The sequence below is a fragment of the Peromyscus eremicus genome, chromosome 2, assembly GCF_949786415.1.
Source record: "Peromyscus eremicus chromosome 2, PerEre_H2_v1, whole genome shotgun sequence".
Classification (NCBI taxonomy): domain Eukaryota; kingdom Metazoa; phylum Chordata; class Mammalia; order Rodentia; family Cricetidae; genus Peromyscus; species Peromyscus eremicus.
In genome coordinates, this window is record NC_081417.1 from 131,869,279 (window position 1) to 131,894,327 (window position 25,049).

The 25,049-nt window shown below is 47.9% G+C and overlaps 1 protein-coding gene across 1 annotated transcript; it reads left to right on the top strand.

Moving 5' to 3' along the window:
- The first annotated feature begins 1,249 nt into the window (after positions 1–1,249).
- Positions 1,250–5,553, top strand: Cldn19 (claudin 19). The gene is made up of 5 exons (XM_059256086.1): positions 1,250–1,480; positions 2,664–2,828; positions 2,927–3,011; positions 4,573–4,725; positions 5,505–5,553. The coding sequence occupies exons 1-5, from the start codon at positions 1,258–1,260 to the stop codon at positions 5,551–5,553; spliced, it is 675 nt and encodes a 224-aa protein (XP_059112069.1). The 5' UTR covers positions 1,250–1,257.
- The last annotated feature ends 19,496 nt before the right edge of the window (positions 5,554–25,049 follow it).

The window sequence follows — 25,049 nt, forward strand, 5'->3', positions numbered from 1 at the left end:
GGAGCAGGGGTGTGACATTCCTCCTGCACCCATGCCAAGCCTGTGGGGCTGAAATGAACGTGAGAGGATTGCTAATGAGACCCAGGGGAGTTAAACATTCCCTGTTCCCGAGGGCTGAGTGAGAAGGGGCAGACAGGGGTCTAGGAGGGGGCGGCCTGAACCCCAGGAATGTACAGAGGCCACTGCCCCTGCCAGGCTGCTCTGGAGCTAGGGGCTCAGGCCTGCTGTCTCAGGTCCCAGCAGGAGCTGCTGAGCCAGCCAGCAAAGGGATTAACTGGCTGAGCAGTTCTTCCTCCAGGCCCACGCCAGATGCTGGCGCAGGTCTCCCCAGCTCCCCACCACATCTGAGGCTGGCCTGCAGCCACTGCTGGCCTGGTAACTGTAGGGTCCTTCTTCTGACTCCTCAGATTCCAAACAGACCCTACAGCACATGTTCCCTGGTTTGGTTTCCCCTATTTTGATACACATGGCTTCCAGGTACCCAGGCCTCTTCTCCCCAACACCTCAGCTCTAGCCTAGTCTCTGCACATCTGGCCTCGGAGCCCCTACCAAAAACTAACTCTAGGGGGTATAACTCAGTGGTAGAGTGTTTGCCTTACATGTGCAAGGCCTGGTTTCCATACCCAGCATACACACACACACACACACACACACACACACACACACACACACGTACATGCACACATCTAACTCTAGTTTTTCCTGCTGTAACTAGAATCGTTCCTTCCCTTTCCATCCTCAAGTTAGTGGGCGAGAAACACCAGGTTCAGGTCAGGGACGAAAGCACAGCAAAGCCATCCACGGAGCTGGTGATTACGGGAGGGATTAGAATTCTCACTGGAATCACACTCCTGAAGGGGTTTCCCTGGCGGGAAAGGCCTTGAAAGGGGAAGAGTCACTCCCTCTAGCCCCTCCCTTCCTTACTCTTGAGGCAGGGAGGGCAAGGGTACCCCACCTTGGGCACTAGGTCCCGCCCTCCACCCCCAAGAAGCTGGGCAAGAGCTCTGCTGGGGACTGGCTGTGGGCGGGCTTTGGCCTTTTCCAGCCCCTGGGCCGCCCCCTGCATTCTGGAATCCAGCAGCCACTGCCTTTTCTAGGCTGACTGTGGCTGGCCAGCCGGCCGTCCCCTCCGCTCCCCTCCTCCTCCTGTGCCACTTAGCTTCCCTGTTCCAGCTGTTCCTCTCACCATGACCACAGCGCTCCTCGAGACCCTGGCCCACCTCTGAGCCCTGGAACCCTCGGACACCTCCCTAGGCCATGGCCAACTCAGGCCTCCAGCTCCTGGGCTACTTCCTAGCCCTGGGTGGCTGGGTGGGCATCATCGCCAGCACCGCCCTGCCCCAGTGGAAGCAGTCCTCCTATGCCGGCGATGCCATCATCACGGCCGTGGGCCTCTACGAAGGGCTGTGGATGTCTTGCGCCTCTCAGAGCACCGGGCAGGTGCAATGCAAGCTCTATGATTCGCTTCTGGCCCTGGACGGTAGGCTTCAGGCAGGGAGCCTGGGAGGGGACCGGGGAGGTCTAGGGCAAGCTTTCTTACAGCCTGCCCTCAGCCCTGGGTGGCACACTCCAGTCCCTGTGTGATTCCCTAACTGCTGTCCTGTGTACACTATAGAGAGTCCAGGCCAGCCAGGTCTCTGGGCTCTGGGGAGGCATGAGCACAAGAGGCTGGCAGCCTGGGCTCCCTGTCCTGACGCCATAGCCTGCCTGGCCATTCACCCAACCATTTGCACTGATGTCTTCCTGTGTAACCAGGACACTAATACACAGGACATGGGAGGGTAGATGAGGATCTGGTTCCATAAGCCTGTTAACACCATCTGCTCCTCTTCTCTCCATATTCTATGTTGGTAGACACATGTATACACACACACAGGTGTAAACACCTCACACAGACACAAAGCACTAGAGCACACACATCCACACACAAACAATAGAACACACCCACGCACACATACACACACACATGTCTACACACACACACACACACACACACACACACACACTCCTACTCTTGGGATGTGGCATTTCAACCATCAAGCTGGCCCACAGTCAGCCACCATTACAGCTGTAACCTTGGTGGGATCATCTCACCTGCACACCAACAGGGCTCTGCAAAGCACCTGAGCAGAAACTGCCACCAGTCAGCCCCACTGCACACTGATCCAGGCAGATCACTGGCCTCCTTCAGAGACCTAAGTTTCCCCGAGCTGTCTGCAGCCGAGATCTGACCAGCACACTCAGAGAGAAGCAGGCATACAGCTCCATGGATGATTAACAGGGCTGCCGCTGAGGACCAAGCTGGGCTTAGGTGGGCCTCACATTCTCAGCTCTTTCTCTGGCAATTCTGAGCGGCACCCGGCCCTATTCTCCTGCTGCTCGAGGGTGCACCAGACCCAAGGGAAAGTGGCAGAGGAGCAAATTCAAACTATCCATCACTCAGCACCATTCAGAGGAGCTGGTAAGGGCCAGTGGGAAATCACCTCTGCACCCTGTTCTCATATATTCCTTGTCTCTTCTCACAAGCAGGCAAGTGGTCAGACCTCTTTGAGCTTCTACTCAAGCCCTTCCAAACTGGGTTGCTCCCATCCAGGTCCAACTCCTCCATTTTGCCACCCCCTCCGAGTTCCCCACGCCTGCTCAGTGCCATCTCACTGTTCCAGGTCATATCCAGTCAGCGAGAGCCCTGATGGTAGTGGCAGTGCTACTGGGCTTTGTGGCCATGGTGCTCAGTGTCGTGGGTATGAAGTGTACACGGGTTGGAGACAGTAACCCCATCGCCAAGGGCCGTGTGGCCATCTCCGGGGGTGCCCTCTTCCTCTTGGCGGGTGAGTGCCCTGCCTCCTACCCCCTCGACCATGCAGCTAGCCCACCCCTGGTGGCTGGCTGGGCCAGGCAGAGCTGAGCACTCCCACTTGGTCCTTAGGTCTCTGTACTTTGACCGCTGTCTCATGGTATGCTACCCTGGTAACCCAGGAATTCTTCAACCCCAGCACGCCTATCAACGCCAGGTGAGTGTCGGGGCTGGGCCCTTCTTATCTGTCCTCCCCTGGCCCATTGTCTCTTGGAAGAGGAAATAGGGGATGGGCCCCAGATTGTTTCTGAGAAAGGAGAGCCACGTGGGGTGTGACCAGGCCCTTGGGAGGGACAGGAGACCTGACAAGGACATCCTGGTGTAGCCAGGCCCCTGAGGAGCCCAGGGCCCTAACTCTGGGTCTAAAGTCCAGCTCTATGTTCTTGCCAGTGACCTGGGTCACTTGTGACTTAACCTTTTCATGCCAGAACCAGCTCAGCTCTCCTGTGGTTTTGAGGCTCTCAGAGGTGGTGAGGAAAGAGATTTGTGTCCAGGGCTCAGTACACCTGGGCAGTTTTACTTCTGCTGGTGGCAGCAGGTCAAGGTGGCTCCCCAGAGGAGGTGGAAGAACGGGGGTCGGGGGCACTGGTAATGTGAGACTGGAGAAGAGCAGGGAGGAGGCCCGCACAGTGGAGGCCAGCACAGCGAAGCAGCTGTTACCTTTGTCTCCAGCAGAGGGCGCTCTGAGTGAGGGAGGTAGCAGCAGGAAGCAGGCCGTATACTTAGGAGCTACTTAAGGTTAAAGGCATTGTGAGGAAGTGGGTCAGGGGCTTTTAGAGGGGCCTGAGTATACTTGGTTCTTCCCTTCCTCTCAGTCTATCCAGGAGCAAAGAATGATAGTTCCCAGTCCAGACATCCTGCTGACTCTGGGGTGGAGGAGGATGAGAGGGATGCTTGGGCTGCCTCTATGGGAAGGCTCCATGGAGAAGACAGAGAAGGAGAATTCAGACAAGAGAATTGTGCTCTGGGTGGGCAGCTACAGCCCAAAGACCTGCCATGAAAGGTCTAACCAAGGAGCCAAGCTGGGACTAGGGCCATCCCTTCAGGACTCCTGGGGCTACCTGGGCTGGGTCCTGAGAACACAGTTAAGCCTGTCTGCCCTCCAAGTGCAGATCAAAGGATCCTTCTGGTGGGGATGAGGGGTGAGGTGAGCATGTAGAGGGGTGAAGGGGAACGACAAGGCATGTCCCCCAGTCGAGAGGTTCCATATGAACTGGACCCTGAAGGTAGAGAAGGAGCTGGGAAGGTGTTCTAGGAGGGGAAGACAGGTACCAAGGCACAGGGAAAACCCTGGGAGAGCCAGGCTGGATGTGGAGAGCCCAGAGGGCCAGGCAGAAAAGCAAGAATCTCCAGAGGGCAGTGAGGAGCCACCCTGGCTGGACTCTGGTCCGTAGACCAGACCATGACTGGGAAAGGAGACAACAGATTGTTCTCCCACATCCATCTGGATCTCTATATCCATCTCTCCACCAGCCAGATGTGGCAGTGACCCCAACTCAACCAGACTCGAGCTGTGTGGGGTGGATGCGCTAGTAGGGAGGGAGGCAGGGTGAGCACTCACCCTAGTTTATCTGGAAAGAAGGAGGAGGCCTGTGAAGTCCTTGTGTGCTATCTTCTGTCTGCCAGGTGCTGGTTGCGGGGCACAAGATCCCCAAGAGGGTTGGGGCCAGGCAGGGCTGGGTTTTGCAGCCTGATGGAGTCCTCCCTACCTTTTACAGGTATGAATTTGGCCCAGCTCTGTTCGTCGGCTGGGCCTCTGCTGGCCTGGCCATGCTGGGGGGCTCCTTTCTTTGCTGCACATGCCCAGAGCCCGAGAGAGCCAACAGCATCCCACAGCCCTATCGCTCTGGACCCTCAACTGCTGCCCGAGAGTACGTCTGAGTCTGCCTGCCCTGTCCAGCCCATCTGCCTAGCCACCCTCTTGCCTAGAACTCCAGCCAGCCTACGTGATACCCTAGGCAAGGGTAGATAGGGTACAGACCCCTTGAACTCAGTCTGGAGCTCCAAGCATCCGGTCCTCAACACAGGCTCTGAGTCACAGACTCAGATGCTCAAAGAGATCAGAAGCAAGACCCAGCCAACACATGTCATCCAGTAAGACCCAGTCTGTTCTGTCTGCACCAGAATGAGTACACAGGGTCTTATACACTAGCTTAGCCACTGGCTGGCGCCCAATGTGGGGCAAGAGTTCCACCTAAAACCTGAAAAAACTTCACCTGAAGGGGCCACCTGCCTACTATACGCTGGGCCCTGAAGATCCCAGAGCAACAGAAGGATCTCAGCTCATCACACTTTGGTCCAGAGAGCCCTTCATACTCCATCCAGCAGCTCCTCACAGCAACCATATAAAGGGAATTCTCTAGGCTAAGGACTGTCTCCACCTCACACACAAGGACACTGAGCTTCAGAGAGACCTGGAAGCATGAGTCTCCTGTCTGTAAGAGCAGGCCTCAGGCTCTAGCAGTTAGTTGCCCAACATTGTCTGGGTGTCCATACAGGTCACGAGGTCAGACTGTCTCACTCTCGTCCCCAGGAATGGACACTAGGCAGGGCTACCATCAGAATCTTGTGCCTGGGCCTGACTCCACAGCCCCTGTCTCCATCACCTTCGCTCATTCCACTAACCAGCTTTTTCTCTTTTGACTTGCAGACCTGTTGTTAAATTGCCCGCCTCCATCAAGGGCCCCCTGGGTGTGTAAAGTCCGGGTTCCCAGCCAGGCCCTCCCCACTACTACATCTAGATGGTGTGTTTGGTATTTTTTGGAAAGAGAAGTGAACATTCAGCCCCAAGTGTGATGTCATCCTATCTATTCCCACGCGTCTAGGGCGGGGCCTGGACTAGAGAGGTCAGAGCCAGCTCCTGAGGTGATTGCGGTAGGTTCCAGGACATAGGCAGAGCAAGCAGGAAGCCCTGGGGTTCCTGCTTTGTATCTCTGCCCGCCCCACCTTGGAGTTTGGACCAGGACTTCCATGAGGAGAAAACACAGCTACTCCTAGAGACCACCTAAAGCCTGGCCTAGTAAGGGTGCAGGACCTCAGGGTGAGGGAGCCCCTGACATGGAGACCATCCCATAGGTAGAATGTTCTAGGCCCTCCCTGGGAGCCCTCCTGAGGAAAAGGACAGTCTCTGTAAGGTCCAACTAGGGACCGGGTCACAGCCAAGTGAGGGGACACTGTAGGAGCTCCCTCAGTGAAGGAGGGGCTGGAGAGGGACATCACATCAGGACTGTGCTGCACCGACCCCAAAGCCCTCTGCCTCAGCTCTCACCCTAATCCTACAGTGATTGTCAGAGCTTCCTTGACCTGAAGTGCAGCCAGGTGACATGGGCTTTGGGTCTTGAAGTCTGGGTCTGACCTTCTAGAAGAGGTAAAGTCCTTGAGGAACGGAGGGAAACCAAGATCATCAGCATCCTTCATCCTCAGTGCCCATCCAGAGTGTGCTGGCCCCTGCCTTCACCCTCAGGCTTCTGCCACTCAAGCCTCTCCCTGGCCTCCAGGTCTGTCCCTCTCCTGGGAAGAGGCGTTCACCACCATCCTCTTGTTCCCCATATGCCTTCCTAGGTAGGCAGCGAGACCCCGCCGGCTTCTTCCACTTCTGGTCTGTGACCATATCTCCCACCAAGTTACTGACTCCCCAGAGCCTTCGTAGCTTCTTGTTCAAGACTGTGCAGTCTTGGGGTGCAAAGATCAAAACACTGCAGCCGACAGTGGCATGGGAGGAGGGAAGCAGGTGACGGACAGCTGCTATGGTCAGATAACGACTTACCTGCTAAATTGCTGACCGATGAATCTTCTGATGGATGGGAGCCGTCAACCCCCGTGGAAGCCTCTGATCCTAAACAGGTTTCCCGAGGGAAGCCCCTTGAGCGGTGAGAGGCGCAGAAGTGTCCTCTCTGGGTGCCTGAAGCCACCGGGTGGTTCTTGGCCTTAGGTGCACATTGGAGTCTCTTAGAAGGGAATGCCCAGCCTCCACCCAGACACAAAGACTTAGTTGGTCTGGTGGACCCAGGCATCAGAATTCACACAGTTCCTTTGCAGTGTGTGGCTCATACTAGGGGTACCTCCTTGAGGCCTACATCCAGACTAGCTGACTGATCTCTAGAGGGCAGAAGGAGCCTACCAGAAGAGGGTGGGGGAGAGGCAAGACCAGAAAGGAAGTCTCATCCACCTCCTGCCTTTCCGGAGTCCAGATCCCTGGAGGAGACACCCACATCCTTCCCATCAATGCCCCTTTGTGCTTAATGATTCTGACTTGAATCCTGTCACACGCAGCCTGACTAACACAGAGTTTGAAACCTATGAACCAAGTGTGACGCAGATGTCCCCTCCACAGGCCTGGTACTCAGCAGCATTTGGTTGTGAAGCTGGCAAGAAGCTTTGTGTCCCCTCTTAAGAGTCTGAGGGCTAGGAGGCTCAAAAGCTGATGGGGGAATTGGGAGGCAGAAAGTACTGGCTACATCTTGTGGTTGTCAGGGGCAGGCTGTGGGAGAAGAGGGCTCCATGCCAGGACTGCACCTAGAAGGAGGCTGGCATTATCTGTTCCTCCATTAAAGGAAGTCCCATTCTTATCAGTACTGGGGACTGGAAGGGCAGAGGATCACACACCTTAACGAACTACACAACCAGTTTACACAGTGATTGAAACCGTGAGGTCCTGGGGGTGGGAAGGAAGTGTGTGGGAGAAACTGAAGGAGTTTCAAGCTGAAAGTTTGAGGAATGTGATCTCCCAGGCATCTCCTCAAGTGACCTCATCCAGATGTCTACGTTAAGGCCCGAGGCTTTGTGTCCAGTCTCTTGTGTTCTGTTCTGCTCTCAAGGCTGAGGGATCGGGCAGAGACTGGAGAAGAAGGAGCTCAGGTACAAGGGGATGGTTCTAAAGCGATCGTCCTTGCCTTTGAGGAAACAGAATCCCAGGAGTGAAGCTGGCAAGTTATACATTTAAGGACCATACCTATGCGTTCGGTTCCTAAAGTCCCAGACCCTGGGGGAGCAGACCAGGAAGCTACAGGCTGAGAAGAACCTTGAAAAACAAGGATATGGCAGATGGCCACGAGACAATTTCAAGAAGTTATTATTTTTGTGCTACATAATACTGTTACTTTGTGTGATGATGACACTGGGTGTAGGCTATTTTTTTTTTTAATTTTTTAAATTTTCCTTATCTGGTAGAGGTGCAGCTGAAGCAATGGCTGGATTTGCTTTAACGTCTCTTAGAACAAGTTCATGGGCAAGGAAAGCTACGACATTGGGAAGCGCCATCCCCTGACGGGGCCCTCTACCCCTCTCTTTGTACGTTAGCTAATGAAAGAAAAATAAGAAATAAAAAGTTAGAAAAGAACTCCAGTGTTTGCTGGCTGCATCCGTCGTCATCCTCACCCTGACCAAGGAATAAAGCCAGAGCACTCTCACAGCACCTCAGACTCCTTCATTGTGTCCGTGGCCCTGCTGGCCACTCACCATCTCGGTCCCCACCCAGGCCTCCTGTCAAGCGTGACGTTTTGACAAGACCTCCTTGTCGGTGACAGCATGTTGAAGTTTGGGAAACACTGAAGCACACTCGTGAGAGTTGCGTGGTTCTTCCTTCTTAAGATGGGAAATTCCTGCATCCTCCACTTGTTAGGCAGAGTAAATCCTGTTTTTGTTTGGAAACTTTGTTATTCTGAGATAGGGTCCCATTCTGTGGCCCTGCCTAGCCTGGAACCTATACTGTAGAGCAGGTTGGCCTCAAGCTTACAGAGTCGCCTCCTCTGCCCTGAGTGCCCGGCAAATTTTCTAAAAAGTTTTTTATTTTTATTTATGTGTATGTGTTTGTATGGATGCACGCCCCATGTGAGTGCAGCTATCCACAGAGTCTGGAAGAGGGAGGGCAGGGAGCTAGAACCCCTGGAGCTGGAGTTATAGGTGGTTGTGAACCAGGTGATGTGGATGCTGGGAACTGAACTTGGGTCCTCTGGAAGAAGCAGCCTGTGCTCTTAATCACTGAGGCATTCCTTTAGCTCAGCAAAATTTTATTTTGAGAGAGGGTCCAAAAACTCGTGATTATCCTGCCTCCACCTCCCGAGCGCTGGGGTTTCAGGCATGCATTACTATACCCGTTTCCTGTAGTGCTAGGGACGAAGGGCCAGACTCGGGGCTTTGCGCATGCTCGATAAGCAGGTTACCAGCTGAGCTGCATCCCCACCTTCTCCACAAGAATTTTTAACATTTTTTTTTTTTCTGTTTCTGCAAAGAACGGCTCTGGGATTTTGATGGGGATTGTAATGAATCTGCTGACTGCTTTTGATAGGATACCCATTTTCATACTTTTAATGTTCCCAGTCCATGAGCACAGGGATATCTAGTGTCTTCATTTCGTCTCTTGTGTTTTAAAGTTTTTATTGTACAAGTCTTCCAGTTCTTCGGTTAGGTTTCTTCTTCGGTTATTTTCTTTAAGCGTGGCTAGCGGAAATGCTTTCCCGATCTTTCTCCACGCGCTTTCATTTATTTGTATATAGGAAAGCTACTGCTGAGTGTTGGTTGATTTTGTACCCTGCCACTTTGAGGAACTGGTTATCAGTTCTAAGCGTTTTCTGGTGGAGTCATTAGGGTCTCTGTTTCAGCCCAAACGATACTTCTGTGAAGCAGCCTTCCTACCTCAAGATGAGATGTTAGCTGAGACGGTTGCCTTCTGCAGTCTTTCCATGAGCTAATCTCGTCTTCAGCTGTGTTTAGTCAGCCTTTAAACCTGCCCATTGTTTTTTTTCTTGGATATTGTATTTTTGTGATCGCAGATGGCCAGCTGGTTCATTTCTCTGCAAGTACTAGAACATTCTGAGTTACTGAGGGTTAAGACTCAGTGTGTGAGTCAGGATGGCCCACACAGTGCAGTCATACACTTGCACAGTTTTCCACACTCAGTGTGTGAGTCAGGATGGCCCACACAGTGCAGTCATACACTTGCACAGTTTTCTAGCTCTCTCCTCCTACTAGGAGTGTGTTGCACAGTGGTTTTATCTTCTGACATTTGGCATCTGGATCCCATGGCTCCCTTTCTAATGTTTTTCCTACTGGGCCTTCCTCATGTCTTTTCTCTTAGGTCATGTAATGACCTATGTATGTACCTTAAACTGGTGCTGTAGTTGGCATTTGACTAAAACACTCATAGAGACAATGTAACCCAGCACAATGCTGTTTTCCTTCCGTAGCTTGCTTTAGATAGATGTCTGGGCTCCAGCAATCCAGGAACGCCTTTATTTTAAGATCAGCTCTTTAGACCCTTAAGCCCTTGGATGATACTCTTGTGGGTTCCGTTTAAATGACTAGCATGGAAGGTCCCTAACTCAAAGTATAGGATAGTTTACAAGGCTTGCCTCATTTAGTAAGGCTGTATCTGAATTTTCCCCTCCTCCAGGTCAATATTCAGGGCTCTCAGTGGCCTCTGAGAGTTGAACAGCAGTCTAGGGTGAGAGCAACCCTGAGCACCAGTGCCTCTCCCCCTATCACCATGTTCTTTTAAAAACTGTTGAGTAAACTGGGCGGTGGTGGCGCACGCCTTTAATCCCAGCACTCGGGAGGCAGAGGCAGGCAGATCTCTGTGAGTTCGAGGCCAGCCTGGTCTACAAAGTAAGATGCGGGACAGACACCAAAGCTACACAGAGAAATCCTGTCTCGAAAAAACAAAAACAAACAAACAAAAAAAAAAAAAACAGAAAGAAGACACACACACACACATATCAGGGACTATGGGGGTCCAGCCCCTCGATAGTCCCCTCCCAGGGTCCGGGAAGAATCTACAACCAGCTGATAATTAATCTTTGATGAGAAGAAATGAATCTATGTACACGAAACTCCTTAGTTCATACACTTTATTATTCTGTGATAGTTCTCTCTCTACACAGCTTCTATTCTGCTCTCATGTCTAGCTCCTCTCTTGCCTGATTTCTCTATATTTATCTACTGTCCCCTCTAGGTTCTATCTTAATTCCTTCATCTAGTTCTGTCCCTTCTAGGTTCTCATCTATCTAGTTTTTTCCCCTATCAGCTCCTCTCCTGTCTCCTTCTCTCTCATCTGGCTCTTCCTCATCTTCCATCTTGTTCCTCTAGTCCTCTCTTTTAGCCCTTCAATCTAGTTCTTCCCCATCTCAGTTTGTTCCTCTCAAGTTCTTACCCATCTAGTTCTTCCATTCTCTTTTCTCTTCTCTGTCCCGTCTGTGCCCTGGGAGTCCTGGTATATATACACTTACAAGCAGTAATCCCTAGCAGTGCAAAACCAGGCTTCCAGGGTCAAACGAAGGGTGATAAGAATCAAATAGGGAGGCAATAACCGTTAATTATCATTTGCAACCCCAAAGGAAGTGACCAATGGGGAAATGAATTAACTAAAGGCTAAATTCAGGTAATATCTAGGAAGAGGGATCTTATGTGCTCAACTATAATCTTAAACGTGATTGGTAGAAAACGTTAAGAATCTATAAGTTGCTAGGTCAATGGGAGAAAATAAAACTGTCTTCTTTTTTCCTGTGGCTCCTATCTGTCCAAGCTATCTGCCGTTTTTCTGCAGGGTAGGGGAAAGCGTGCTCAGTCGCTAGGCAACCTGTGTACAGCTAGATACCTCTGGTGATAGTTAAAGGGAGATCTGGAACTGGAGGTGAGGTTTGGGAAAGGAGGAAGTAAGGCTTAATTGACACATCCGCCAGGCCTGCTCAAACAGGTAGCCTGGATGACTAAGTCTGTTCTTAGAGAATACAGAGGTATCTCTGATAAAGTACTCTCCTCCATCTGGGGATGGACCTGGCCGGATGCTGCCAATGATGATAATTACAGGGAGGCTTGAACTGGGGTTCTGGCTGAGCATAGCTGTCAGTGCAGAAGGTTATCTAAATATTCCTAGAAGTGCTTAGGTAAGGAGTTAGAGGTCTATAAAGTTAGTAAGGCTGTAAGAAAGGAGGGTCCGAGCTGAATTGTGTAAAGCTATTACTTAATCCACCTGACCTAGGTGGTGTCTCCTTGTGGAATTTATCTTAAATCAGGAGACTTGCATGTGGACTGTTATTAGTGCTAGTCCTTGAAAGTGGCCAAGGGAGATATCTGATTCCAGAGGAAGCCTTTCCTGAGGCTGTTCTCCAAATACCTGGAATGTGTATGTCCAGAGAGTGATCAGTCCACACTGTTAGTCCTTCTTGGGGAGAAGTCAATTGGGAAAACTATGAAGGCACACATGACTTTCATAACAGAAGACAGCTGATATATAACAAGCCAAGTAACACCAAAAACTCCTTGGGATTTGGCTTCCTCTGGAGGAATTCCCTGATTCCTCCAGGTAGTGACTTTGCCATAATTAGCTGAGTTCTTATAATATATTCCTGCGGCCCGCAGCACACACACACACACACCTGAACATCAGGGTCACTTCCCTCTATCATCATGTTCTTTTGGAAACTCTTGAGTATTTGCATTCAGAAAGACCGCACGCACACACCCTGAGATTTGGGACACATAGCAAGTTCCAGGAGAGCCTAGGTTACAGAGATCCTGCCACAAACAAATGAACAAAGTCAGCTGTAGGGCACAGGCCTGTGATTCCAGTATGTAGGAGGTAGAGGCAGAAAGATCAGAAGTTTAAGACCAGCCTCCAGCCTCCTCTGCTACACAGTGGACTTGAGGCTACCCTGGATCCATGGGACCCTGTCTCAAAATAACAGCCACCACAAAAAGAGGAGGAGGAAGAAGAAGAGAAAAAAGGCTGGAGAGATGGCTCAGCAGTTTAGAGCAATTGTTGCTCTTGAGAGGACCCAGGTTGAGTCCCAGCACCCACATGGTGGCTCACGGCCATCTGTAACTCCAGTTGCAGGGATCTGATACCTTCTTCTGACCTCTGAGAGGAACTAGGCACACATACAACGCACATACAGACAGACAGACAAAACACATGGACACGGAAAACAAAAATAAATTAATTTTTTAGAAAAAAAAAAGTCTCTCAATAACCTAAGACAGGAACTAGTGAGATGCTCAGTGGTAAAGGCACTTGTAACCAAGCCTGGTGACCTGAGTTCAAGCCCTAGGACCAACATGGTGCAAAAAGAGCTGGCCCAACACATGCACACGCACAAGCTAACAATAAGATGTGAAAAAATACTACCAGACGGGGTTGGGAGTTAGCTCAGTGGTAGAGCGCTTGCCTAGTAAGCGCAAGGCCCTGGGTTCGGTCCTCAGCTCCAGAAAAAAAAAAAAAATACTACCAGGCCACTTCACAATACAGTTTAAAATTAGTATTCAATTAGAACGATTGTATTTTTCTTTTGTGTGACAATCATGCATTCCAATCCAAACTCACAGAACTATTAGATATTAAGATACCACATAATCAGGTTAAATATCACCTCCTTAGGGTGTTTTGTTTAGTTTTGTTGAGACAGGGTTTCTCTACATAGCTCTGGCTTCTTGGAACTGCCTATGTATGCCAGGCTGGCCTTGAACTCACAGATCCACCTGCCTTTACTGTGTGATTGTATTCATTTTCTTTCTTTTTTTTTTTTTTTTTTTTTTTTGAGGCAGGGTTTCTCTGTGTAGTTCGGTGCCTGTCCTGGATCTCGCTCTATAGATCAGGCTGGCCTCAAACTCACAGAGATCCACCTGGCTCTGCCTCCTGAGTGCTGGGATTAAAGGCATGTGCTACCACCGCCTGGCTTGTATTCATTTTCTTGGTAGCTACTCTGACTAGGGTGAAATGAATCTTAAAGCAGGTTTGCATTTCCCTGGTACCTAAGGATATCGAAGTATTTATTGGCTGTTGTATTCCTTCTTTTGAGAACAGTTTCTTCAGTTCGTGGCTAATATTGTAAACTTGATGGAATCTCAATCTCTTAACAAATTTTTAAAAGATTTATTTATTTATTATGTATATAGAAGAGGGCACCTGATCTCATTACAGATGATTATGAGCCACCATGTGGTTACTGGGAATTGAACTCAGGACCTCTGGAAGAGCAGCTAGTGCTCTTAACCTCTGAACCATCTCTCCAGTTCCGAATCTCAATCTCTTAGGAGTCAAGTCTATTCGTGTTTGTGAGCAGCAACATTTTTCTGGGCTGGGCTCCTGGATTGGGTAAAAAGGAGAGAGCAAGCTAAACACAGTCATTCATCCATCTCTCTCTTCTTCCTGAATGTGGACAGTGTGAAAAGCAAGCCAGTGGGCAGCATGCCTTCCTGTCTCTGCTCTGTTCCTGCCCTGACTCCCTTTGTGATGGACTACAAGGTGAGGTGAAATAAATCCTTCCCTCCCCTGGTTAGTTTTGGTCAGTGTTTAGCACAGTGACAGAAAGCAGACAAAGGCCTGTCAGCCTGAGTAAACCCAGTAAGTTGCTCTGGTCACGGGGTTTGCTGAAGCAGTGAGTAAAGCAACTGATAGGCTTCATTGGCTTATTTGACTAGTTTCTTTTTCAGCATTTAACTTTTGCAGATCTTTATATATGTTATAGATGTTCTTCCTGTCCTGGGATCAGTTGGCTGTGATGTGTCCCCACCCTGGGGGCTGTCTCTTCACCCAAGTGGTGGTTGCTTCCTATTTGAGTTATTTATTCTCTCCTGATTTAAAGTTTTATTTGGTAGCTCTGTGTGTGTGTGTGTGTGTGTGTGTGTGTGTGTGTGTGTGTGTGTGTGATGTGACACATGCCACGGTGCATGTGTGGTGGAGGTCAGAGGATGACCTGTAAGAGTCAGTTCTTTCCACCCACTATAGGGGTCCTGGGGATCAAACTCAGGTCATAAGGTGAACCACTTGCCATCCTGTCCATTTGGTTTAATTTTGGTAGATCATATGTCCAGGAACTTACTTCTTCTAGATATCCCAGATTTTTTAAATGTTTTCAAAATATCCCTTCATAAACCTCTGGATTTCATTGGAATTGTTAGAAACACCTCTCAGTTTCTAATTTTATTAATTTTGGTCTTCGTTCTCTTTGGTCAATCTTACTTTTTCAAAGAGTCAAGTCTTTAATCTATCCTACTCATTGTTCCTGTAGTTTACATTTCCATAATTTCTGCCCTATCACTTTTTGCCATTTTCTGCTTATGGGTTGGATTGTTTAAGACTTTGAGATACCATCATTAGGTTATTTATTTGAGCTGTTTTGTAAAATACTTATATCTGGGTATATGTACATATTGTTACATGTGCAAATGTGTGTGTGTGTGTGTGTGTTAGGACAGAGGATCTGTTGCTCTTCAGTGTGTGTGTGTGTGTGTGTGTGTGTGTGTGTGTGTGTGTGTTAGGCCAGAGGCTGACAGAGGATCTGCTGTTCTTCATCTTAGTTCTTGAGACATGGTCTCTCTCAAACTGGAACTTATCAGTTTGGCTGTATTGGCCAGTGAGCGTCAGAGACCTTCCTCTCTGCTACCTCAGATGTGAACCATAGCACTTGGCCATTTTTTGTTTTTTTGTTTTTTTTTTAATGCAGGTGTTGGCCATCTGAACTCAGGTCTTCATGCTTGCATGGTAAACTTTGTCATGTCCCCAGCCCCTTTCCGACTCTCTCCCTACCCCCAAGACAGGCTTTCTCTGTGTAGCCCTGGCTGTCCTCGAACTAGCTTTGTAGACCAGGCTGGCTTTGAACTCAGAGATCCATCTGCTTCTGCCTCCTGAGTGCTGGGATTAAAGGTGTGCGCCACCACTGCCCAGCACATTCTGACTTTTTAATGTAATCACTCATCACTACTTAGAACCGCCTAGCCACATATCCCCATGGTTCTAGTGAGCTGTTTTCATTTGATCTGATCTAAGGATTTTTCCATTTCTTTAATGACTCACTGGTCATCCAAGGTTGTACTGCTCAGTGTCCATGTTTCTGTCAGGGTCTGCTGTGTTTCTTGCTATTAACTTCTACTTCATTGGACTAAGACCTGATAGGATGGAAGGAATGATCTTAGTTCTTTTCTATGCAGAAAATCTTATTTGTGGCCTAGGATGTATTTTAGAGCACACTGGCTGAGAAGCATATGTATTCCCTATCTGTTGGATGGAATATTCTGCGTACATTAAGTCTATGTGTTTTGGCTCTGTTGTCTTTGCTGATGTTTAGATCAAGTGATCTATCTAGAGATAAGAATGGAGAATTGAAATTACCTAGTATTAATGTGTCAGGACTTATCTGAACTCTAGTGTTTATTTACTATAGTACAACTTCCTGATTAATTACTTACTACCTTTATTAACATGGAGTGACCTTATTTTTCTAACTTTAGTCTGGTCTGTTTTATCAGACAGGTAAGTCAACTTGTTTTTAATGTGTTTGTCTCATATTAATCGACTACCGTTTGACTCTTCACTGTAGGCTTATTTTTCAAGACAAAGTCCCACATATGTAGCTCTGGATGGCCTGGAATCTGCTCTGAGGACCAGGATTCCTCTGCCTCCCGCTGGACATGTGCCATTATATCTGGCTCCTACTTTCATTTGTGAGTTTGGTAATTTGAATCTTTTTTCTTGGTTCACACATCTAACATTTATGAGTGATATTCTTTTGAGACAGTGGCGGTGTGCTGTTCTTGAGACAGTGGCGGTGTGCTGTTCTTTTGAGACAGTAGTTTTAAGTGTATCATTGAGTCTGGGAAGCAGCTCGGTGGTGAAGCAAGGTTCTGGGTTCCATCTTCAGCACTGACCACTCCCACGCCTCATGGGTGTTAATTTCCACAATTTTTGAGACAGGTTTCTCTATGTAACCACCCTGACTGACTGTCCTGGAACTCACTCTGTAGACCAGGCTGGCCTTGAACTCACAGAGATCTGCCTATCTGGTGTGCACCACCACCGCCTGGTCCAATTTCCTTCTTTTGCTGATTTCTAATTTCCCCGTACCGTGACCAGAAAAGACAATGTGTAAGAGCTATCTTAGGAGGCTGGAGATCTCACAGCTGCCTGTACCTGCAGCTCCAAGTGTACCTGACACCTCTGGCCTCCACGGCATCTGTACACACCCACACACAGAATTCAAAAACATAGTAATAGCTGGAGGATGGGCAGGTGAAGAGCATTGGTACTTTTCCAGAAGACTTGGGTTTGATTCCTAGCACCTACTCGGCCACACTCACAACCATCTGCAGCTGCAGGGTTCCAGACACCCTCTTCTGGCCTCTGCAGGCACCAGGCATACAAGTGGTGCAGATAAAACAGCCATCCACAAAAAGTTAAAAGAAAAAAAAGCTATTTCCTGGCCATTTTGGAGCTTTTCTTTTGGTTTTTCAAGACAGGGTTTCTCTGTGTAGCTTTGGAGCCTGTCCTGGAACTTGCTCTGTAGCCCAGGCTGGCCTCGAACTCACAGAGATCTGCCTGCCTCTGCCTTCCAAGTGCTGGGATTAAAGGTGAGCACCACCACCGCCCGACTGGAGCTTATTAAAACTATGACATCATGCCTTATAAACTCATTTATTGTGCATGTATGCATGCAGACATGTGTGCCACAGTGCATGTGGTCAGAGGACAACTTCCCAGTCAGTTTTTTTTAACCACCTTGTCCTGAGAAAGGGTCTCTGGTTTCTGGTGCTGTACTATGCACTTAACTCCAGGAGAGCTGGCCCACAGGCTTCCAGGCAGTTCTGTCTCAGCCCTCCACCTCATCAGTACTGGTATCACAGACACATGCTACCACACTGGGCTTTGATGTGGCTCTGAGCGTCAAACTTGAATTGTCAGGCTTGCTCGGCTTTCACCCAGAGTCACCTCCTCAGTCCCATTAACTTTCTAGATTTAAAGTATATTTTCGCTTGATTAATATGGCATGTCAGGATGGGGAGATGGCTCAGCTGATAAAATTGCCTGCTGCATAAGCAAGCGGCCCCAGGTCTTTAGCACCACGCAACAATCTAAAGGGATGGTTTGCCTATAATCATAATATTAGGGAGGTGGAGACCGCTGGCCAGCAGCTCCATGTTGAGTGAGATACCTTGTCTCAAAGAAAATAAAAACAAACAGATAAGTGAAGGAAAGACTACCTACCCCCCGCCCCCCCACACACAGAAAAAACTAGTATAACCACTCTCGGTCTCTTGCAATTAAGTATTTGTGTGGAATTTTTCATCCTTTCGCTCTCATTTTTGTCTCAGTATCTAATAGGAGTCTATTGTGGCAACATATAACTGAATCATTGTTTTTATCCATTCAGTTCTGTCATTTGAGTGGAGACTAAACCACTTCTTCCACCTGAAGTACTTTGCTGGCGAGGGGCACTTAACTCGTTTGCTGTTTTTCTATGTTCCTTAAAGGCCACTCCCTGCATTTTATTTTACATTTAGTTGTTTTCACAGTAAAACATTAAAAGCATTTTCCTCCCACATATATTTAATACCTATTTTTCTGGTGGTTATTATGGGGTCACACGTAATATCATGAAGTTATAACACTCCAGACTGAATTTACATCTTAATTTCAACAACAGAAATCAATTCTCAGTGGTATCCAGTTCTGGGTGTTCAGATTCTGGCTGCTCTTATTCATCTTCCCAGAAGCCTCATCTCTCTTTTTGAGACAGGGTCTCATCTATCCCAGGCTGGTAAAGAACCACTGTAGCCAAGGATGCCCCTGATCTTCTGCCCTACTTCGCCAGTGCCAGAACTGGAGGCATGCATCACTACCCCAGGTTATCCCCAGTCCTTTACTCCCTCAGTCTTCCACAGCTCCTTTGGTGTCTGGGTACTCCAAGTAATAAGGCCTCAAGAAGACTAGATATGTGAGGCTTTTACTAAGGAAATGTCTGTGAAAGAAAATGGGGAAGTGAAGGCAGAGCTAGCAAGAGTGCAGGTGAAAACGTTAGGGAAGTATCTGTGATGCTTAATACCATCAATACTTGACAGAATCTAGGATAACCTAGGAGACAATCCGACGGACATGCCTGAAGGAGTTTCTTTTTAATTATTTATGTGCATTGGTGTTTTTGCCTGCATGTGTGTCTGTGTGTAGGTGTCGGAACTCCTGGAGTTAAAGTTACAGACAGTTGTGAGCTGCCATGTGGTGCTGGGAATTGAACTTGGGTCCTCTGGAAAATTCGCCAGTGCTCTTAACCGCTGAGCCATCTCCTAGACCCTCTTTTTTTCCAAATGCACATGGTGTTTTGCCTGCATGTATGTATATATAAAGGTGTCAAATCCCCTGAAACAGGAGTTACAGTTAAGCTGCTTCATGGGTGCTGGGCATTGAACCTGGGTCCTCTGGAAGAGCAGCCAGTGCTCTTAACCTCTGAGCCAGCTCTCTAGTCCCCTGAAAGAGTTTCTAGACTGAGTTCGTTAAGAAGGGAAAATCCACCATAGGGCTGGGGAGATGCTCAGTGGACAAGACGATTTATGTACTCTGTAAGCATCAGTCTGGATGCCAGCCTGTGTGTAAAAAGTCAGCACCACTGTGCCTGCCTTGTGGCTCCATCACTGGAAGGTGGAAATGGGAAGATCATGGATGGGAGTTTGCTAGCTAGCTAGCATGGCTCTAACGATGAGCTTCTATTCTAGTCTGGTGAGACTTTGTCCCAAGGTAGTTAAAGCACATAGCAAAGAAGACACCCAATATTCTGCTCTGGCCTACAAATGTGTATGGGTATGTGAACCCACAAACTTCACATGTATGCATTATATACACAGACCACACACATACCCTAAATGATGGCAGGACCATTCTATGGGCTGGAGTCCCTGTATTAGTTACTTTTCTATTGCTATGATAAACCATCATGACCAAGGTAATTTACATAAGAGGCCATACCCTAATCTTCTCCAAACAGTACCAATAACTGGGGACAAAGTATACAAATATCTGAGGTTATGGGGGCCATTTCTCAAAAAGCCAAGGGCAATGGTTGTACTTGTGATGGAGCACTTATTAGCATCTCCAAGGCCATGAATTTGGTACATAGCACCACACATACAACACATACCTGGGGATAGTGGCATACAGCTTTAATTCCAGCACTTAGAAGGCAGAGGCAGGTAGATCTCGATGACTTTGATGTTTTAGCCTGGTCTACACAATAAGTAGGGCAGCCAGGGCTGTACATGAGGCTGTGTCTCAAATAAATGAACAAAAAGTTAATTTTTCCCTGTAAGAAGCCTGGATGGAAGTAGTTTCTGATAGAGACTAACAATGTTAAGACTTGATCTGCATTCCTGTAGTTCTTCTGGCCTGCTTTTGTCATAGTGTCCATGGGAGTCCCACCCTCAGAGAGGGAGGCAAAGGCCTATGTGAGAGCATTAGTCAATGTTATCATTGCCTTTCGCCTGTCTCATTGACCTAGTTTCTAGGTCACAGAATAACTGTAGCTGCAAAGGAGTCTAGTAAAGAAAACATTCTTCTATAACGAAAGGTGTCTACTGGGTTGCCAGCCAAGAGCTTTGCTACACCATTTCAGTTCAGTCTTGGTCTCTGATGTAAGAAGTACAGTTATCCCACATTAGAATGAGGGTGGTTATTGAGGCACTGGCAGAACCAAGACTTAGGCTTTTCATCTTACTGTCTCAAATGGGTTAAGCCAGGTGTGGTGACACACACCTTTCTTTGATCCTATCACTACAGAAACAGAAGGATCTCTGAGTTTGATGCAAGCCTGGTCTACTTAGCTAGTTCCAGGACAACCAAAAAACCCAAAACCACCACCACCACCATCACCAAAAACGTTAACAGAAGGTAAAATGAGTTGCTGGTACCCTAAGTATAAAGCATTTACAATTTTTGTACATATATACAATGTATAAAATCATATTCAGCCCCTCTACTCCTCCCAGATCTACCCCAACCCCAAAACTGATTCGTTTTTCTCCATCCCCGTACAATCATGTCCTCTCATCCTAAATTCCCTCAGCTGTACTGACTTACATTGAGTCTTTCATTCCAGGGTAACTGATTCACACTTTCACTTTCAGGAGTCTTGGTTATCAATGTGCAAACTATAGGATGCAATGGGTACAATTGTATCAGGGCGCCCCCTCACCCCATTCATGTTGAAGCCCTAACCCCCCATGTGAGGATATTTGGTGATGGGGCCTTTGGAATGCTTGTAAGCTTTCTGTAACAAAATCCTGAACAGGGATTGGTAGAGTGCTCGCTTAATAGCATGGGAGCACAAGGCTCTAGGATTCAATACCCAGCACTGTCCCCAGCCCTATCCTTAGACGACCATCGGTGTTTCGGGTTTCTGTTCATGACTTTTGGCCCTCTTCCCCTTACTTCCTGTCTGTTGTGAGGCAGCCTGTCATATCAGAAGCATGTAGTAAGAGCAAAGCTGTTTAGTTTATGGCCCAGGACATGAGTCTCACAACCCTTGAAGACATATGGCTCGGTAAAATGAGACCCACCAGACATCTCTCCTATCAAGACACCCCTAGTGCTATTGGCAAGAGAGAGATGTCAACGTATGGACCTTTGGGGGTATATTTCAGATTCAAGTCATAGCAGGAAGCCATTCTGTCTGAATGAAGTCATAGGGTGGGGCCCTCATAATGGGAGTGGTTCCTCTCGGCCTTGTTGACACAGCAGGAAGGTAGTAACCTTTCTTGTAATTGCAAGCCATATCACAAGACTTAAATTGACCTTGGACTTGTCAATCTTCAGAACAGCTGCTTAAGGCCTGGGGTCTATGGTATGATGTAATAGCAGCCTGAACCACAGTCACGTTACTCATCTTCCCTTCCAGCTACAGCCCTTACTTGGCCCCACTGTTCAAGATCCACCCTCCCCCCACACCCCCCAGACAGGGTTTCTCTGTGTAGTTTTGGTGCCTGTCCTAGATCTCGCTCTGTAGACCAGGCTGGTGTCGAACTCACAGAGATCCACCTGGCTCATGCTTCAGCCCTGAGGCATGTGCCACTGCTGCCCAGCTCACGGTTGCTTATTTTCAACACATTTTATATTTTGTTTTTAACTCAGCATGCAAAGCATAAACCCTCCTGCCTTTATAGGGCTTACCTTCTACCAGGGAAAGACAGGAAATAAAGGAGCAGAGCAGGAATGTAGGTGACCAGAGCATAGGGAGAGGATGCCACACTTTTAAGCATGTCAGTAAGGAATGAACATCTAAACCACAGGTTTTAAAGAATTGAGGGATGAAGTCATTTGGTTATGTGCAGGAACTGTTACAGCCAAGAGGAAATGTATGAAAGCTTTGTGGTGGGGATGGTGCCTAGCACGTTCCAGGAAAAGGAAACTGGAACAAAATAGTGGGCTCAGGAGTGAAGCACACTCAGTCTCCTGTAAGACACTGGCTTCTGCAAGGAAGTGAGACAAAGTCTCTAGACTAGTTTTTGTTTGTGTATTTTTTGTTTTTGAGACAGGGGTCTATGTAGTCCGGGCTAGTCTGGAGCTACGTAGATCAGCCTGGTCTCAAACTCCCAAGAGTTCCTCCTGCGTGCACCATCACACTAAGCCTACTGTACTCTAAAGTGGGAAACATGCAGCAGAGCTTACCAGATGACCAATCCTTTGGGTGTCAACTCACACTCACTGGATATGGAGGTTGAGTGTGGATGACTAGGGCCATTGAGTTTACGGTTGGCCTTGTGGGTTAAGACATGAGCTTCCACAGGGTGTGGTAGCATTTGCTTTTAGTCCTAACATAAGGGCAGAGGAAGGACCTCAGTTCAAGACCAGCCTGCTCTACATAGTGAGGCTCTGTCTATAAAGTAGCTCTTAGCTAATCTTGCCAACAAGGACTCTAACCCTGATACCATGTTAACAATTAAACCTTTTTTCTCTTAAAAATAAGGTGTCTGTTCATGGTGTTTTGTCACAGCAATAAAAAAGTTCCACACAACAGATGAAAGGCTGCAGGAAGCTGACTGTGCATCCACCGCAGCAGCCCTAATCTCTCAGCCAACTGCAGTCTGCATGGATGGCCAGGCCTGCTCTCACCAACAGCCCTTTTTTCAAACAGGATTTCTGTGTAGCCCTGGCTATCTCTGTAGACCAGGCTTGTGGTGATACTTTATTTGTGCTCTAATAAAACTTGCCTGGAGATCAGAGGGAAAAGTGAACCATTATATTAAACATGGAAGTCAGACAATGGTAGCACACACCTTTAATCCTATCATTTGGGAGGCAGGGATCTGTCTGGACATCTGTGAGTTCAAGCCAACACTGGGAACAGTCAGGCGTGGTGGCACACGCCTTAAATTCCAACACTAGTTAACCATAAAGGTTTGGAGGTCTGTACAGACAGGAAGTGACAGAGCTGGGCAGAAAAAGTGATATAGCTGGACAGAGAACAAATGAGATAGCACAACAGAAAGGCATGGGTAATATAGGAAGTATACCTCTTTTGGAGGGTAAGGTGAGGCTGGCTTGCGGCTTTTCCCATTCCTGATCTCTCAGGTTTTAACCCAGATATCTAGCTCCAGGTTTATTTAATAAGACTGTTTGGGATTCGTCTACACATGCTGGCCTCAAACTCAAGAGACCTGACTGCCTCTGCCTCCCAAGTACTGGGATTAAAGCTCCACAGCAAGATTTTTATTCCCCGTCTTTGATGGTATCATTTAACTTCACTGACTGAGCTCCATTTGGATTACCGGTCTGTTTCTGATCATATTTATGTCCTTGGCCCTCTCTTTATATCTAGCCATGATCATTAACTTAGCCACACACGTCTGTCACACAGACTTCCTTCCATCAAAATGCCAAGCTAGTCCCCGATATTCATCAAATACCACTCATCTAAAGATGAGTTGATGGCTTTGCCCACATTGTGTATTCTCCATTCCCTCACAGCAGTGTCTCCAAATTCCTTCACCCTTACTGTTGAAAATACATCTATTTTACACCCTTTCTTCTGGACTTCTATCCCAAGTCTCACTTGGACTTCTAGGTCTGGTGACTTAGACTTGGTATTACAATTGTAACCCGTGCTGTGGGATGTTCTGTATGGCAAATGTGTGGCTAATTAGTCAATAATAAAACACTGATTGGCCATTGGCTAGGCAGGAAGTATAGGCGGGACAAGGAGGAGAATAAAGCTGGGAAGTGGAAGGCTGAGTCAGAGAGACACTGCCAGCTGCCACGATGAGAAACAGCATGTGAAGATGCCGGTAAGCCACGAGCCATGTGGCAAGGTATAGATTTATGGAAATGGATTAATTTAAGCTGTAAGAAAAGTTAGCAAGAAGCCTGCCACGGCCATACAGTTTGTAACCAATATAAGTCTCTGTGTTTACTTGGTCGGGTCTGAGGCTGTGGGACTGGCAGGTGATAGAGATTTGTCCTGACTGTGGGCCAGGCAGGAAAACTCTAGCTACAACCCGAGTCATTTTCCTCTCCAACTTCGATTTGCTAATTTTAGCACTACGACAGTCTACACAATCCAAAGAATTGTCCCCATTGCCCTGACACGGGAAGACCCACCCCGAATCCTGGGCAGCACCTTCTGCGAGCACACCAGATAGAAAGGGCAGGTTGCTTCTTTGGCCTTTCCTCTTGTTGAGTTGATCTGCTTTGTTGTCGTTGATTCCTTTCCAGACTCCAGAAGCAGTGCTTGCAAGCTTCCACTGGTGGACTATAGACATCCAGCTCTCTAGGAACCTTCCAGGTTTCTGGCAGGAGGTAAGGTTGCTAAGGCACCTAGCCTCAAGGACTAAGCAACTACCAGATTCTAGGTCTAATGTGATTCAGCTATTGTTTTAACTAATATTGTCTCAGGTATTGATACACTCACCCATAAATATCTTACCAGAAATTCCCTTCACTGCAATCTTGACAGCAGCATTTTCAGAAACCACAGGTGGTATGAGCCAACACTAACACATCCCACAGTGCATTTATTTAATAGGGATGACCCATCAATTCATTAGTTTCTACTGTAAAGAAGTGGTCCTAAGTTTGGAAGACTCGGTTATAAACAGCAGCTGTTACTCCCCACCCAGATGTTCTCTACTGCAATGATGTGTTCTATGGAGCTTTTCCAGAGGGAAACATCACTTGGACTTGAACAGCAAGCACTATGAAACTACTGTTTACTTTGCAGTAACAGAAACTCCTGACTCCACAGCTGATGTCTTAGAGCATTCTGGACAGATGAACTCATCTGTCCATTAAAAAAATAGACCCCAATCTTAAGACAGTGTCCCTGTCCCCAGGGAGTGAGTAAAACCAGTGTCATTTATTTGTAAACTGCTTCACTCTAAAGATCCTGAAAATGGGAAGAAATTACTAAATTATGACAAAACTAGACAGACACTATTATTTAAGACCTTT

Excerpts from the sequence above, each read along its gene's own strand:
- Cldn19 (XM_059256086.1), top strand. The coding sequence starts at position 1,258 with ATGGCCAACTCAGGCCTCCAGCTCCTGGGCTACTTCCTAGCCCTGGGT. Across the intron at positions 2,829-2,926 it reads TGCCCTCTTCCTCTTGGCGG|GTCTCTGTACTTTGACCGCT; the intron begins GTGAGTGCCCTG and ends CTTGGTCCTTAG. Across the intron at positions 4,726-5,504 it reads CCCTCAACTGCTGCCCGAGA|ACCTGTTGTTAAATTGCCCG; the intron begins GTACGTCTGAGT and ends TTTGACTTGCAG.